This window comes from Calliopsis andreniformis, chromosome 6 (assembly GCF_051401765.1).
Source record: "Calliopsis andreniformis isolate RMS-2024a chromosome 6, iyCalAndr_principal, whole genome shotgun sequence".
NCBI classification, from domain to species: Eukaryota; Metazoa; Arthropoda; class Insecta; order Hymenoptera; family Andrenidae; genus Calliopsis; species Calliopsis andreniformis.
In genome coordinates, this window is record NC_135067.1 from 6128355 (window position 1) to 6144994 (window position 16640).

The 16640-nt window shown below is 35.5% G+C and overlaps 1 protein-coding gene across 1 annotated transcript in view; it reads left to right on the top strand.

Annotated features, from left to right (window-relative positions):
- Positions 1–3597: 3597 nt before the first annotated feature.
- LOC143180389 (netrin-1) overlaps positions 3598–16640 on the top strand; it is a 260615-nt gene continuing 247572 nt past the window's right edge. Inside the window, exon 1 of the mRNA XM_076380084.1 lies at positions 3598–4840. Coding sequence (XP_076236199.1) covers positions 3598–4840 — 1243 coding nt within the window. The remainder of the gene's footprint in view (positions 4841–16640) is intronic.

Sequence of the window (16640 nt, forward strand, 5' to 3'; positions counted from 1 at the left end):
ACTCAGTTTAATGCTATCTTTTTTGCTTTAGGTAGAAATGTAGGACGTGTCAAGGTCACTACTTTTTTTCCAAATGGAATTTTATTTTTTTATTTGTTTGCTAACAGGAGACTGATTTTGAGTTCAGTATGCAGTCAAGATTATCTGAGATTATTCGAAGTGGGTTAGCGAAGAATGTTTTATTTTAATAAATTATACTTATATTAGTTTGCATACACACAGAATAAAACAGTGTTCAAAATGATAGCCTCAAATATGTGACACATGCTCTGAAATACCTAGTTCAATATGAAAAGCAGTACATTCCAGTTTTTATTTTGATCATGTATAATAATCTTTACACTTTGTACTTTTTTAAATTATTGACATATTTATTAGTGCAGGTATATTTCCTGAATGAATTTTCTCTGTAAAAAAAATCAACACATTAACTTCAGTAAATGCAACAGTTATCTTTGATTTTCAATATCTATAATGTATTCATTAAGCGTTTTACTATCTTTTGTACGTTTACGTTTTCTCAATATATTTTATATTCATCAACAGTAATAATCTCGTAAATTTAGGTTTTTAAGTTCAATAACGATTCTAAATACTTAAATACGATTTAAATATTTCGAATGCATGTACTTAATCCTGAACGTAAATAAATGACAAAGCATAAACGTCTAGTCTCAAATTTCTATGTGAGATTTTAGCAACATTCCTGTTATGCATATAGTTATCATTTTAAAGCATATTAACATTTTTTACAGTTAGAAGTTCTTCGGGTCTAGAAGCTATAAAATGTACGAGTTATGATTTATGAATATTAAAATATTATTTCTACATGACTTTATTACTGGATATTGCCATTTTTTTCTCTTGCATTGGCATTTCAACATTCTATAACATTTTTTAGAAAAATTGCAACATTGCTTTCGTGAAACATTTAAGAATGGGGAATTTTTATAATCCCAGTTAACGGACCATTTATTGCATACTACCAAACACTGCTTGTCCTTAAATTCGTCAACCTCCTTTTCAAATCACCTCACGCAGACTCAAATCATCGATCAATCATCCACGCATCGATTCACACTCGACATGAAACAGTGGAATCAAAAGTTATTTCCATAAGACTAAACAAAAACAAAATAATAAAAAATGATAATTCAACCATCATAACGTTAACATTCGTTGGCAGGAAATTCTCAAAGTCCAAAGACTTCAAAAAAACCTAATCTAAATCAAATATGTAATCTAACTAAAATCTGAAAATTTATCTAAAAGAATTATCTACGCAAATATAAAACGAGGTGAAATTAAAAGTTACTGTCAACAATGTTAGTACTGAAAATTTACTTTTAGAAAGTTGCGAATAAATCATTTTTACACACAGACAAAGTTTAAGCAAAGCTAACAGTGTGTAGAATTTACTTAGAAAATTGTAAGAGGAAAGTGGTGTCTTAGCTATAGGTAGGTACTTATAAATTCAAGGCAAGTAGTTTTCATTTCTTAAGTCAAAGTTGAATGTGATACAGGAAAAAAGGAAGGATAAAATGAAAACTAATATGAAGAATAAAATGTAGAACAAAATGAAGAATAAAATGAGGAATAAAATGACGTTTTATTTTTACATATGAGAAAATATGAAATTGTGACATTATATTGAAAACTAAATTCTCTTTTTTTGAGGAATGTTCAAATTTGACATTCCTCCTTTTTCCCGTGGACTCTTCAAGTAATATAATTCAACTCTATTATATTATAAAAAGTCACCAAATTTCATATAAATTGGATTTTAACCTTCTTAGTACCTTATAAGATTAATATATAATTAAATATTTATAATTACAAGGCTAAGTTTTCCAGGGATCGCTTAGAAATACCTTGAGAAATATAAATTAAATTTAACATATTTTTCTAAATTCGGTAAAACACACACATTCCTATTCAATAAACATATTTTCCATTATAGAAACTTATTTTATAAAAATAAAGCGTCATTATATGTGTTTAAATTGCATTAAAAACGGAAAGCCGATATATCGTCTCTGACGTATCATAAAATGGGGTGAATAGAAACATAACTCTAAGAAACAGTAAATACCTACTATTTAAATAAATTTTAGTAACATTAATAATAGCAAATGTTATTTAAATACGTAACTTTTACTGTCATCTAAAGTCACGTTTCTATTCATCCCATTTTACAGTACTAAAAGGGTTAATTAATATCGCAATAAAGATTAGGTAAAATTAAGTTTCATCTCAATTACACTAAACTTTAAGCAACACGCAAGGGTTAAAGCGCCAAAGTGTCTTCCTAAATAACTTCATAGCATTCGCCTCAAACACCTCACAAAATTTCGTACAACCTCGCAAAGAATTCTCTCAAGCAGTCTTCCGAGTCGCAAGGATCGGCATCGCTGGTCCAGCGGTCGGTCGGTTTCCGGTGGCGCACCGCCGCTGCTGAATCCTCGATCCACTGTGGCGGAACGCGAGTAGTGGGGTCGACGCGAGTAGTGGCGCGGTCGGATTGGCCGAAGAGGGATCGCTCTCGGATGAGAGGGTGCGAGCCGACGGTCAAAGCGAACAGAGAGGGAGACTCTTGTAGCGCGAGAATCACGCTGGTGGGGAGGACGGCGAGCCAGAGAGGGACTCGGAACAGTTCGGATGCACACCGTGCAAGGACGGTGATTCAGTTAGCGGCGAGACGCCGTCGGGAGAGCGTCGTCGTTTGTGTCGGTTTTCCGCGTCGCTTCGGGCGCAGCGTGCGTCGTCGGGACCGTTCTCGCCTGTGCTGAACACACACGTGCGCATTCTTCGTTAAAATCGCGCCCACTCGGGAATGAAATTCTTGCAAATCGAATGTGTCGGAGAAACTCGATGAACCTTAACCGAAGGATCATCGAGAGCCCGTGTTCACTGTGAAGACACTTGATCCAAGCTCGAATCCTTCAGAGTCAACACACGGTGCACGCGATCTTCTCTGTTTCTAGCCCATGATGCGCGTCGAGGACGAGATCACGAGGAGTCGATCTTCCAACATGAGACCCACTGGAGGAGCCTAACTTCAACTTTGAAAGTCAATAAAAGGAAAGAAAACCGAGGATTGACCAGCTTTTCGCTAATCCAGAAAGTGCTATTCACGCGAAGCAACTGTGGTACAAAAATTAAAAGGACACTTTGCTCATAGGTGACCTTCCCTTGTAGGAGGGTTCCAGGGGAAGGGGAAGGGGTATATTAGCAGGAATATTCTTGAGACTCAAGAACCAAGGAATACCTAACAGTCCTAAGACCCAAAACTGAGGAACATCCAAGACTTCAGATCCAAGAATTGAGAAACATCCAAGATATTAGACCCAAGAACCGAGGAACACCTAAGACTTCAGAGATCCAAGAAGCAAGAATACCTAAGATTCAAGACTTAAGAACCAAGAACACTCAATACCCAAGGAATACCCAAGATCCAAGGCTCAAGGCCCAAGGAACTCCAGAAAGCCTCGATCCAATCTCGATCACGCAAGGATGAGGAGCCAAGCGGCATGGACTCTGGTCTTGCTGGCCACGGCCAGCCTCCTCCGTCGCGGGAGCACGTTGGCGGGCGGCGAGATGTTCGCGAAGATGTTCTCCAGCCAGCAACACCCGTCGGACCCGTGCTACGACGAGGATCGTCCGCGGCGCTGCATACCTGACTTCGTGAACGCCGCGTTCGGCGCGGCCGTGGAGGCCTCGTCGACCTGCGGCAGCGGCGGTCCGACGAGGTACTGCGATGTGACCGAGCAGCCCGGTGGTAGCACGGGCATAGGTCAGTGCCACATCTGCGACGACAGCACGCCGCGGCGCCGGTTCCCCGCGAGCTACCTCACGGACCTGAGCAACCCCAACAACGTGACCTGCTGGCGCAGCGAGCCGCTCGTCACCTCGCAGAGCTTCTCCGCGCCGCCAGACAACGTCACCCTGACCCTGTCCCTGGGCAAGAAGTACGAGCTGACCTACGTGAGCCTGCAGTTCTGCCCGAAGGCGGCCAAGCCCGACTCGATCGCGATCTACAAGTCGATGGACTACGGGAAGACCTGGCAGCCGTTCCAGTTCTACTCGTCCCAGTGTCGCAGGGTGTACGGTCGGCCGAATCGGGCGACCATCACCAAGGAGAACGAGCAGGAAGCGAGGTGCACGGACAGCCATCGGTACACTGGCGGGGATGGCCTTGGTCCCGTCGGCAGGATCGCGTTCAGCACCCTCGAGGGGAGGCCCTCGGCCTCGGACTTCGACAACTCGCCGGTGCTCCAGGATTGGGTTACCGCCACCGACATCCGTGTCGTGTTCAACCGGCTACACATGCCCCAGGCGCCCACCCCGGAGCAGCAGGTCCCGCCGCTGGGTCCTGACGACCACGGCCTTGGTCTCGAAGAGCTGGCGAAGAAGGAGCGCGAAAGGGAGGAGAGATTGAAGAGCCAGAAGAGTCTGCTTCGCGGGGGGGTGGACACTCTGGCCACTGCGCTGCCCTCGGTGCACCAGGTGATCGCGCCTCAGGAGATGCAGTCGATCGACGCCTTGGATGTCAGCGATATGAGCTTCGCCGCTGTCACCGTGTCCACGCCGACTACTAGCACCCTGGCTAACAACATTGGCACTGGCACGCTGGCACACCACTACGCGGTCTCGGACTTCGCCGTCGGCGGCAGGTGTAAGTGCAACGGCCACGCGGCAAGGTGCATCCCTGGCAAGGACGGCGAGCTTGCTTGCGAGTGCAGGCACAACACCGCCGGCAGGGACTGCGAGAGGTGTCGGCCGTTCTACTTCGATCGACCCTGGGCACGGGCTACTGCTAGAGATGCCAACGAATGCAAAGGTTTGTTTCCTTGTGGTCGTTTCCTTTCTCGAGTGGGTCCTGTTTTTTGGTCCTGCTCATAGGATTTGGTCTCGATAGGAGACATTCGGTATCGGGGATATTGACGTTGCGTGGGGGGCGAGTAAGGTCGCCTCTGCGGGACACCAGGGGAGTGTGGATCTTAGAGTGTGAGGAGTCTTTGAGTTAATTGATTGTTCATGGGGGTTCCTTATGAAATGTGTAGTCTTGGGGTTCTGGGACTTGGAATCTGATTTTTGTATTGGAAGTGTTGTTTGGGTGGGAAGTTAAAGTTTTGAAAAAGTGGGAGTAGTTGAATAATGATTTTAGAGTTTTAGTTTTGTTCAGATTTAGTTCGGGATTTATTTAGGTAAAGTGTGTTTTGTTTAAATATATGCATTATTAATCATTGAAATTTAATTTTTATATTTAATGCTTTTTCAGTAAGAATTTTGTTTATTATACAATTCGTTGATTTTTGATAGACGTCTTCTGATGTGAAAATACAGTTCATGCCATTTTATAAGATAGAAACTAATTAAATCATTTTTATATGTAATAGTTATTTGATCAATACATAAGGGTTGTTTATTTTTTAATTATTCGGAATATGAAGGAATTTTCTGTAAAACTTGAGGAGACACTATAGAAACAAATTATTAATATTTTATATAATATTTATATTATATAAAAAATTATTTGCAGATTTCAGTATCAAGTTTATTAACATACGTCGATTTTAGTTCTTGTAGTACCTTTTCTATGATATTATTCAGTTGTATTCCAGTTTCGAAAGAAATGTTAATATCAAAGATAGACTTATCGTATCTTTACAGAAAAGTTGTTACAAGTCGAGAACACAAAATCTTAAAAAAAGTAGAAACAAATCTTCAACACGTTAGTTAAAATTTATTAAAAAATCTATTACTTAAAATTTTTAAATGACGATAAATGTTCGTTTTATAAGATATTCTGTGCAATTAAATGAGTGTACTGGAACGAGTTCCTCTGAATATGGTTCGCTCCGAATAATAGGTCTGATACTGATATCTTTACAATATTACTTTTATAAAGTATTTAAGCTTTCTTCTAAATTTTCCCTCATATTATGAAGAGTTCAACAAATAATTAAACGTGTGTATCTAAATTGGACATGCAGTATGCCAGTTAAGTTTAGGTTATAAAATTCATAGTAAGGATAATATCTTTATTTATTTATTCTAGCTAAAATATTTCATAAAAAACATAGTTTTAAAAATAATTAAGGAACATATTTGTAATTTGTAAAAGTTCATTATATCATTTATGTGTTATAAACTTGCGAATTGGTATAACACATTTACACAGAATAAGGAATGTCCATCAATTTGTGCATTAATAATTCATTCTTGTCTTATCAGGAGTGGGTGAAAAAAAATTAGACAGTAATCCTAAGAATTATGTCAGGGAACAGTTTATGGTGAGGAAATACTGTCTATAACGACATGCTCAATAATAAGAATTGTTTTATAGTTCGAAACGAACTAGTATTTGAAGAGTAACATTGAACAGATTTTAACGCAGTTTTAATAACATTCTACTGTAGCCAGTAGCCACTTCCCTATAGAAAGGCTGGCTTTACTTGCTTAATAATTTTAGCTTGGAGATCAAGTTTTATGGTCTGAGAAAACACTGCAATAATTATTTTTATGGTGGAAAGTCGTAAATTATTAACGTACGTAGTTTTTACCACTCGACCTGTGTAAGATCCATATCATTCCACTGTGCATTTATCTGACGTTTACGTGTAGTGTTTTATTGATCACTTAGGCAGGCAAGTTCGACTTACACGATTAATTTTCAATCAGTTCGAAATTAGTCTTTTATTACAAAATTATATGAAATAACTGAAATTTTCTTCCGAGTTATATTGAAGAACTGCAAAAATAGTTTTAGATATTAATTATTTATCTTTTACTTTAATTTCATGTCTACATCAATTTTAATTTTTAGTTTCATACGATATTATCTTTTTAATGGCTGAATTTAATTATACTTTATAAGAAGTATATCATGAAGCTTCTTCAGATTCGATTGACTTAAACACTTGATTTTGGAATGAATGTATTATTTCATGGGAGTTAAAAATAATCCATAGCTCTGAAAACTGAGATTCTAGTAAACACTGCTAATTTTCTCCTTTTTGTAGCATATTTCCTTAAGCGAGATTTTCAGTTTTTCTTTCTTTATGTGAAACATGATCTCTTAGCTACATTTTTTGCTTACTCATCTGCAACGACCCCTCACTAGCGAGTGCTCGACGCTGGAGTACAATAGAACCATAAAAAACAAGGTCAAAATAGACTATCTACTATCTAACACACTAACTTTTTTATTTCCCTTTTAAATTTTCGTAGAAATGGTACCAATAAATTCCCCGCATTTTTTCAACCAAAATGATACGAAACGCTATAATTTATAATTCGGACAACCTTTAGCTAGATTAAGAAAACAGATGATTTATAGCATCTATCTACACGTTATCTCGTTTTCGTAACGTTAAAAATAAAATCTGAATGTACATTGCGTCTGTCATTTTCATTTTCAAAAATATCAGGAGTTCATTCATATTACTTTTATGATGTACTACGAAACTCTAAACTTGCCGTGTTGACTAGTAGGTATCATATTTCAATCCCTGTTTTCATGGTTTGTCGTCGAATCTTCACATTCGTTGTTGCTGAGTAAACGAAAGGTATTAGCATAGAATGAAGACATTCATCGTATAAATATCTACTGCAGTATATGCATAATATCAAATCGAAGAATTTTTTTAGTAGTATATTATATTACATTATATTTTAGTATTCCTGTCACTTCGCTTGTTTAGTGCCCCAAACATGTTTATTTTACCCTTTGATTCATTTTACGATCACGCTATATTTCTAGTCTGACTATAAGTGACTTTTGTCTTGTTCTATACAATATTCAAATAATTCCAATTCCATTCTATAGTAAACTAGCCTGCACCAAATTTTAGACAGCAATCTTAACAACAGAAAACAATTATCTAATGTTATTTCGCTCCTAAAATATTTCTCACTCTGTAATAAGATCTAACAGTCATATTATTCCATCTACAGTAATTGTCGCTAATAACCAAGATGCAGTTGATGCGATGCCACGTTGAAAAGAAACTAGATCCTTCGTCATATATACCTACATATATGTACAGAGCATATGATGGAAAATGAACAGTCGCGTTGACTTTGTTTCGTTCTGCCGCTTGCTGATCCTCCAGTTCGCGTCCTTCGTTCCCAGTTCTCAATTCTCCACTCTGCTCTTCGCGATTCCATCTCTTACTCTTGTTCCATTTTGCCCGTGGAACGACCCCAGGGTTAGGGCAGCCGCTCCTTTTGGTTCACCCCTTAATTCGAAGCGGCGAAGCGTTGCCTCGAGACTCGTATATTGAGGATGTATGCTCAAATCAAAAACGTCGGGGACAAAACCACCCTCTAAAATCGTTTCGAATCGATAAAGAACGCCCTTTTCGCGCGACAACCGCGATCCGCGCCGAGAGAGGGATCATCACGGCAAAACAAGCGTAATCGTAATTAATCGGGGCGCTGTCTTCTGATTTAGTTTAAATGGGGACGTCTGTGAAGTTGGCTGAGAGACTTAAAATATATCAGGCTTTCTTGTGATATTTAATGGAGTTGAATTACTCTTTGAAATCTTGTTTTATCTGTTTTTTTTTCACTTTTTTTAAATAGAAGTATTTTTACTGTCTCTGAAAATTTGTTTTCCATTTAAAACGGTGACTTAAGTGATTTTTACTGGATTTTTAAATAGACGATTTCTGTCTTCCGTGAACTGAAAATTAATATCAATGATTTTTATTTATCCTAATATTTGTTAATTTTTATTTTCTCACGTATGTTTTTTTTATTAACTGTGTACTTTTGAAAAAATTTAATTTTTGGATTTGGATTTGACCACATATTTGTAAAGAAGAACCTTGAAATTTTGATACCTATAATCTTTCTTTCAATGTGTATTAGTTTGTATTGTCGTAAACATAAAATGAGAATTATAAGATCAAAATGATTGTTTTTATTAGTTATTTAATCACTTGAAATTTATACATATTTCTACCTACAAAATATATTTCAGAAAAATAGACAATATGCAGCTAATATTTTGATAATATGAACTTAGAGCAAGACTTCGACTAATCAACTCAAGACTATAGTTAATATTGAAATACCACCTAATGGTTAATTATTTTACTTTCTGCATACTATTATTGGATTATGATTTGAATTTGAGCAACATACCACAGTTCTACTGTTTCTCTCATCATTAATAAAATGAATGATTGAGAAACTGGATACCAAATTTTATGGGTAATTACAATTCAGTTAATTGAGATCCTAGTGTATCTGAAACCGGTGTTCAATTAGCCGAAACGTAACTTACACTTTTATACGAAAGAATTGCGAGTAATATCGCTCATTTGCTGCAACGATGACATAACTAAAAAATCATAACTCTTAAAGAAACGTGGTAATAACTTTATTTTATGCAAGAACTGGTTTTTTATTACTAATAATTCAAAGACAGTTATTTTTCGAGTTATAGCATGATTGCCTCAACTGACATTCTTCCACAAAAAATATAGTAAATTCTAAATATATAATTACAAATAACGTAAATAATTCTTCCCTATTCAATAACTAAACTGAACAGTCTAACAAAATTATTCTTAGAAGTTTCGAAAAGATCAACACAGGTTTACAACCAACAACTTCGAAGTTCCGTACCACCTTATTTTCTCTTTCACACAGCCACCATTTTGGTCCTGCCGAAAGTTACTAAATTGTAGACACCCTCATCGGAAGCTCTAACCCACGCCCGTATAAAATACGAGAGGATACCTCGTGAGATACGAGGTACTCGTCGAGGGGTAGCATTCATAAACGTCATGTACACGTAAGCAACGTTTTAATAATGGATTGTACGCGAATCCGTGCGAAAAAAGTAGCAGTGTCATTTAATACTCGAGTGTGGCCCATAGAGCTCGTTGGCAGGATTGAGATCACCGTCTGCTGCCCTTCCTACTCAGAGTGTCCCCGCGATATGAAGTATATCTCCAGTGGCTTTCAATGTTTCCCGAACTGTGTCCCGTTTTGTTCTTGCAACATAAGCCAACAACGTTTAAGCGGCCGGGTAACATATGCTAGGGTTTCGCGTTTTGAGTGGCACCAGCGTCACATGCGATTTACGATGCACGCCGTGGAAATAAGGGATTTCCAAGTTGGGGCTTCCTGGTCGGTTCTGCCACCTCGTAAATTCTCTTCGTGCCTAAATATTAAGGCAATTTTATGGTCACTTAAGGGATTATTTCGCGACGAAGGCTCGGGCAGAGGAGTGTCCCCTCAGGGTTTTCTAAAGAAAAAAAATGATTTTGTCTGTTGGAGGGAAGTTGGATATTTGTTGAAGTTGGAGTTGCTTGTAATACACTCATCTCGTATTTGGTTTCTTGTGTCATTTGTATTTTATAAAATATAAAGGTCACTTTTAGTTTAAGTGGTACAAAATTTGGTTTGTGCAATAAAGATTGTAGATTGAATAATATTCAAAATAATTTAATTATGTGAAGTATCATAACTCCGGAAATGATCTTTAAAGGAAATCAAATATAAATCAATAAAACTGAAAAACTTTAATGTTACTTTTTAGTGCACTTTTGTGTAGAATTAAGAGTCATAAAAATATTTATTGTCAGAACCTATAATTGAATTTTTTTCAATATTATCCTCGATTTAAAAAAAACAATATCTGTAATTTAACAAAGGGGAAGTGATCTTGTGATCTTTAAATCTTGAACAAATATAACTAAGTAATAAAAAGAAATTGAATAGTGTAGGTTATATGTGTTCTACTTTAATCATACAGTATAGATATGTTTGAATAAATTTTTTCTAAAATAATTATTCACCTAGGCATTTACGATTATTTTTCATATTATTATATACTAGAAATAATTTTAGTTATGTTGCTCATTACATAAATATATCATACATACACATAATTATTTAAAATTTTCCTTTTTACGTTCACTTACATAAAATATAAACAACTTTTACTTTTCTACTTTATGACCTCTCATTTCCTAACACTTTTTAATGAATACTTTTCTGTCACATAACTCACTCATAACCGACAGTATAATTCATATCTACGTTTGTAAATAGTATTTGAAAAAAATAAAAAAGAAGACCTGAAACTACCTCGTATTTTGAGACAAAAATATTGTTATCTAGTCATAGACCTGAATGGTACGGATAGAATCAATCGTAGGTTACATTATCTATCAACAGTGCATTTGCATTAAGACATTAGATATCCTTTGTCCGATTGGATATGTCCTGACAGAATTTTCAACAAATTCTGTACAATAATAACGAAAAATTTCTAAGCTTCGTATTTAAAAAAAGTTTCAAAATTATTTTATTTAAAACCATTAGCAAGAAACTCTATCGATTTCAGATTTCCCATGGTTTATTAGAGTACCACGGTTCTACTAATAGCATAGTACGCATAATATCTTTTTTGTGTGCATTACGCTGCCGCTCGTCCATTATTCCACTCAAGAAATTATGGAACTCAACTCGTTACGCCTCGTTACGTCTTTGAATTCATTTCGACGCACAGTGGGGCAAGAGCACAAAAAACCTGGCATAAATTATATAGCTTTGTTTCTTTGACGAAATTATTATACGATCACTGAATAGAGATATTACTATTAATTTATTATTATGTAGGATAACGGTATTCATATAATCTTATAACTTTTATTAATATAGACATCCACACAGATACGTTTTGTCTTACTGGTATATTATTGCTCCTCTGAAGAAATTTCTTCAGGTATCACATTTTCAGAAAATTCGAGTTAAGGTTTTAATTGACATCTAGAATATAAAAACTATATTTTTAGGAAGAAAAAAGAGCATTAAAAGAATTTTTCATCTAAAAATAAGGGTTCAAGTGTTTTATCTTACAATCCCAGATCTGTTCTCTGTGCTCTTGAATTTCCATTTTTTTACTTTTGACCAGCTTTTCGGGCCTTCTGCCCCACTGTGCGAACTTCTACAAGGTGATCAATTTAACAGGAAGCCCTCTAATGAGTGTTGGCAGCACTTACAATTCTAACAGCATTTACAGTAAATGCTACCAACACTTGAAAGATTTCCAGTTAAACTGATCACCCTGTACAAATTCAGTGTCCAAGGTTTCGGCAAAGTGTCGAGAAAAGTAGGGAAACGAGGCTGGAAGAGTTTAGGTGTTGGCGAACAGACTGGGCAAGCCAAACGGGGCGGTTCTCGTTGTTGCGGCTCGCCGTTAATTCGAGACGGCACGCGTACGGCTGTTTACGGCGATGAATTATGTTCTCAAGGGTCCGTTTATACGACACGTAGTTATACGCGTACGTACCGTGATTCTTGCTTCGTACTTTCCTTCGTTTCCTCTTCCCTTTCCCCCTGCCCACGCGTGTTCGGTCTTTCGACCTTACTGCTTTCGACCTTCTCTCCCCTCGACTTTTCTGTTCACCGTGAACCTACTCCTGGTTTGTTTCTTGTGCAGCATTCGCCAGGTATGAAATTATGAACTCGTGTGATGATTTACTAACGATGCATTTATTTTGCGAAATATTCTCTTGTTTTTTCTAGTAGCTATTATAATATTCCAGGTATCACACGACGTCTTGAAGACGTTTATTTTATGTCTGAACGTCAAACGACATAATTTGAACGCTTTGAAAACATCTGATAGCGCACGTCTTAAGGACTTCCGAAATTTACGTTCATAAGATGTCTTAAAGACTTCTGAAAACGTGTGTACTATTAAATATATGAGAGAGAAATATATGAAAAATATATGAAAGAAATTCTGTGGTTATATTCTAATATTATAGTTTTTTAAAAATTCTATTTTCAATAAAATAGGATTCAACTAAAGAAACTTTTTTCATAAAAAAAAAAACAAGAATTAATAAGATACAAATCCTCAGTGCAGAATTGAAATTCGAAATTTCAGACGTCAATATCTCAAAAATAGAAATATGTGATTTATGTTATTTTGTATTGAATCAGAAAATTATGTTTAGTTCAAGATATATTGTACAACACAATTCCATTTGTATGAATGTTATGTTTCTCAACATTTTAGGATAATCTTTGCTTTCTCCAGTAGAATGTCATACACTTTTACGTAGGTATAATTTTGCAACTGATATAAATAAAAATAATTGATTTTAATAGCCGTTACGTAATCATGTTTGTAATTAAAAAGTATTCTTTTTAAAGTATTTACAGAAATTTGAACTATAATCACGTGATTGCTACTGCGCAAGTGAACAATCACGTGATTGCTACTGCGCAAGTGAACAGTCACGTGATTACTACTGCGCATGTGCATAGTCACATGATCGCTACCGCGCATGCACGCTCGCGCTTCTACCACTTTCTTCGCGTTCGTTCAGACGTTGGGATAGTTTACCGATTTTTAGTTACTTTTTCATAGAACAAATGTTCATTTCCTTACTGTTTACACAAAGTTCAACAGAAAGTGTTCGCACAGTTTTGAGTTTTGTAGTTCTAGTGTTTCAGTTTTGTGTGTTTTCCTGGAGAAGTGTCATTTATTGTATGTACAATGAAGGAGGTCCTGAAGCAAGCAGATGCAGATACGCCATGTCAATTAGATTAATGGTAATGTTCACAATTTTGATTGTTAACAATAGCTTTGCATGCTAGTTTATAAGTTAATAGATATGTGTGAAGGTTAAAATTCTTTCACTGTCACACGTGCTCCTTAAAATAGTGCAATCGTATTTTGAGAAATTTTAAATAAGGCAGGTATTTGGGCGATTCCATTTAACTGGTCCACCTCGTGTTCTAGAGATAATTATTACTATTTAATACAGATAGGTTTTTATCTAACTGTTTTCACGCGATTTTACGTAATTTTACATGGTGTGATTGTATTAGTGTATTTCTATATTTCTTATTATATATATCGCACATTTATTACAAAAGTGGCACAACTCAAAAAAGTATGATTTTGAGAGGAAGCAAAAAATTATTTATGAGTTTAGAAGGAAATTATTTATTAGTATTAGGTACTTAATGAAACTTACTTTACTTGAATAATTAGTCTAAAAAATAGTTGTGTTACTTGCATTAAATGATGTTCTTGTTATTATATAAATAATTTATAAGTTACATTTGAAGACTTTTTTTAATAAATTCTGTAATTTTGATCTTTAACTAGCAAATTTTTTATAATGAATAAAAGCGCATTTGTTAAACTGATTTATAACTATCATTCAAAAATCACGTTTTTTGAGTTGTGTCGTTTTTGATTCAAATGTTTGGAAGTGCATGTGCGATATACATTTTATGTAAAATGTTGTAAAGACGAAACAACATTTTGCAAATAAACAATTGATCTTAATAAATTACCCAGCTGACAGTTCAAAATTGGAAAAAATTATCGTCCATGATTATACCTACTTTCTAAAATTTATTTTCACGTATTAAAGATAATAGAAATAGTCCAACTGCAGTATATACATATGTGTTTAATAACATGTGATGTCAGAAATTCATTGCTAAGATTTTTATGAAGATATTGCAAGAAATATAGATTGTGATTCGTTTAGTGTTAGAGGGGTTATTTTGATCTGAATTTCTTTATAGTTTCATTTGTGATCACGAGTTTCCACGTGTGAAGATCGCTGCACCTGAGTCAACAAAGCGTTCTTCAGGTTGTGGAATGCGATCGTTACATATCGAGAAACGCTGAAATTAATTGCTTTCTTCTGAAATTTCTTCGCATTAAATTCTACATTAAATACCAGATCGGTTTAACTGGAAACCCAGAACCCACTAATGAGTGTTGGCGGCAACTCTTACAATGCCAGCATTTGCCATAAATGCTGCCAACACTCAGAGTGTTTCCAGATAAACTGAGATCACTTTGCAGTAGAGAAATTTCTATTAGATTTTTCATACTTTTCGAACAACAAATTCGAAAAATAATCAGCGTTTGAAACTACATACAGACAACATTTTTAAATATATTTCTACCTTTTTTATATCATAGATGCATATTTGTCGCAAATGCATGGTTAAATTGTTCAGTTTTATTTACATACACTGTTCTTAACAAGCTATGATAATAAGTTGATAAGTGAAAATAGTATCTTCTAGTCAAATTATAGTTCCAATTTAAGCTTAAAATTGTTTAAAGAACGAACTGATTAAAATGAAAGAAAGACCATAATTCTCTTAACTGTACGTTTTCATTATAACATTCATTTATAGTTTATTGCTATTTGCATCCATTCTTCATAGTATATTATAGTAATGTAGTATTTTCTCGCTAGGAAATATCGCTATCTCTATTAAGCACCTATATTTTAGAATTATCATTAACATATTAATTAATCTGATAAACGTGTATCAATATCTCGTAATTCCCTAGTGTACTCATCAGTATTTTCAAAGAAATTAATCCTCGACTAACGCTGCGATAGATGGGAAGCGTGATATTCCTTTTTATTCCAATCTGATGTTTCTACGGTGAACATTGAGCTGACAAGTGTACAGCTTTAGGCTCGATCAGAAATTGAATTAGAGAGAGGGTGATAGAGGGAGAGAGATTATGATGAGAAGGATCAGCTTGTGGTTCGTCGTTCTTCCGACAAAAATTAAAGTCAAAGAAGAAAACGATGAAGTGGCTTAGCTCGAAATTCGTCGCGCCCTTCCGCGGACAATTACGGGACCGACGACGGTTGGTTTTGCTCCGCGTCGTAGAACAGAAACACTCGACGATTTTATTACGGGGATCCTTTTCCAATTAAACGGTTGCTATGGTGATGCTTACGAGTGCTTATGGTGTCCTTAGGAACACGGATTCGCTTGTAGCGATTCTCGCTCGCTTATTGTAATTTCACTGAGAAGCGTTTAATAATCAAGGCACTTGATAACCATCGAACTTAATCATTTTTATTTTTTTATAATATGAGGTTATTTTGAGTTATAATTTTAGAATGTATTACGAGATGTGTTCGCTAGATTTTTTGGGATTAAAGTACGTATATAGTTACTTTGAGCAAAGAAAAGTGTTTTAAATTATTAATGCAATATAATTGTGGTATTAATTATCTGGATGGTTTGTGGAATGAGTATTATTTTTCCTGTTCGTTACAATTTATAGATTAACTGTTGTTGTTTCTATAAGCATTAATCTTTTTGGTACATATATGTAATGTAAACGTAACTCAGTATAATCTCGAGATTACACAAGCAATAATCTAATAGAGAGAAGTACTGTTTGTGTCTGATGAGAAGTCCACTAGAATGCATTGCTCCTAATGCGTTTTAGGGGATCTCTCATGGGACATGAATAGTACATTTTCGAACTTCATTTTTGATTCCTGTAGTGTCAATTTTTTGTGTTTTGTCAAAAAGAAGATGGGGAACAAGTAAAAAGATTATTTTAAAAAATTGTATCAGTTTAAGTAGTGATAAGCAGCGTTAGGTTGATAAAAAATTATGAAAAAATTCTCAAAGTTTTATAAGGAGCAATTTTTCCTTTAATCAATACATAGTTTTGTAGTTTCTTTAAATATCTTAAAAACAAATGTTGTACAAACAAATATTTTAGGCAAATGTTGTTCGTATTTTTACGTAGAATAGGATTCAGAAATACAAAATATAGATTTATATTTTAAAATGAATGTTGACACTGAAAT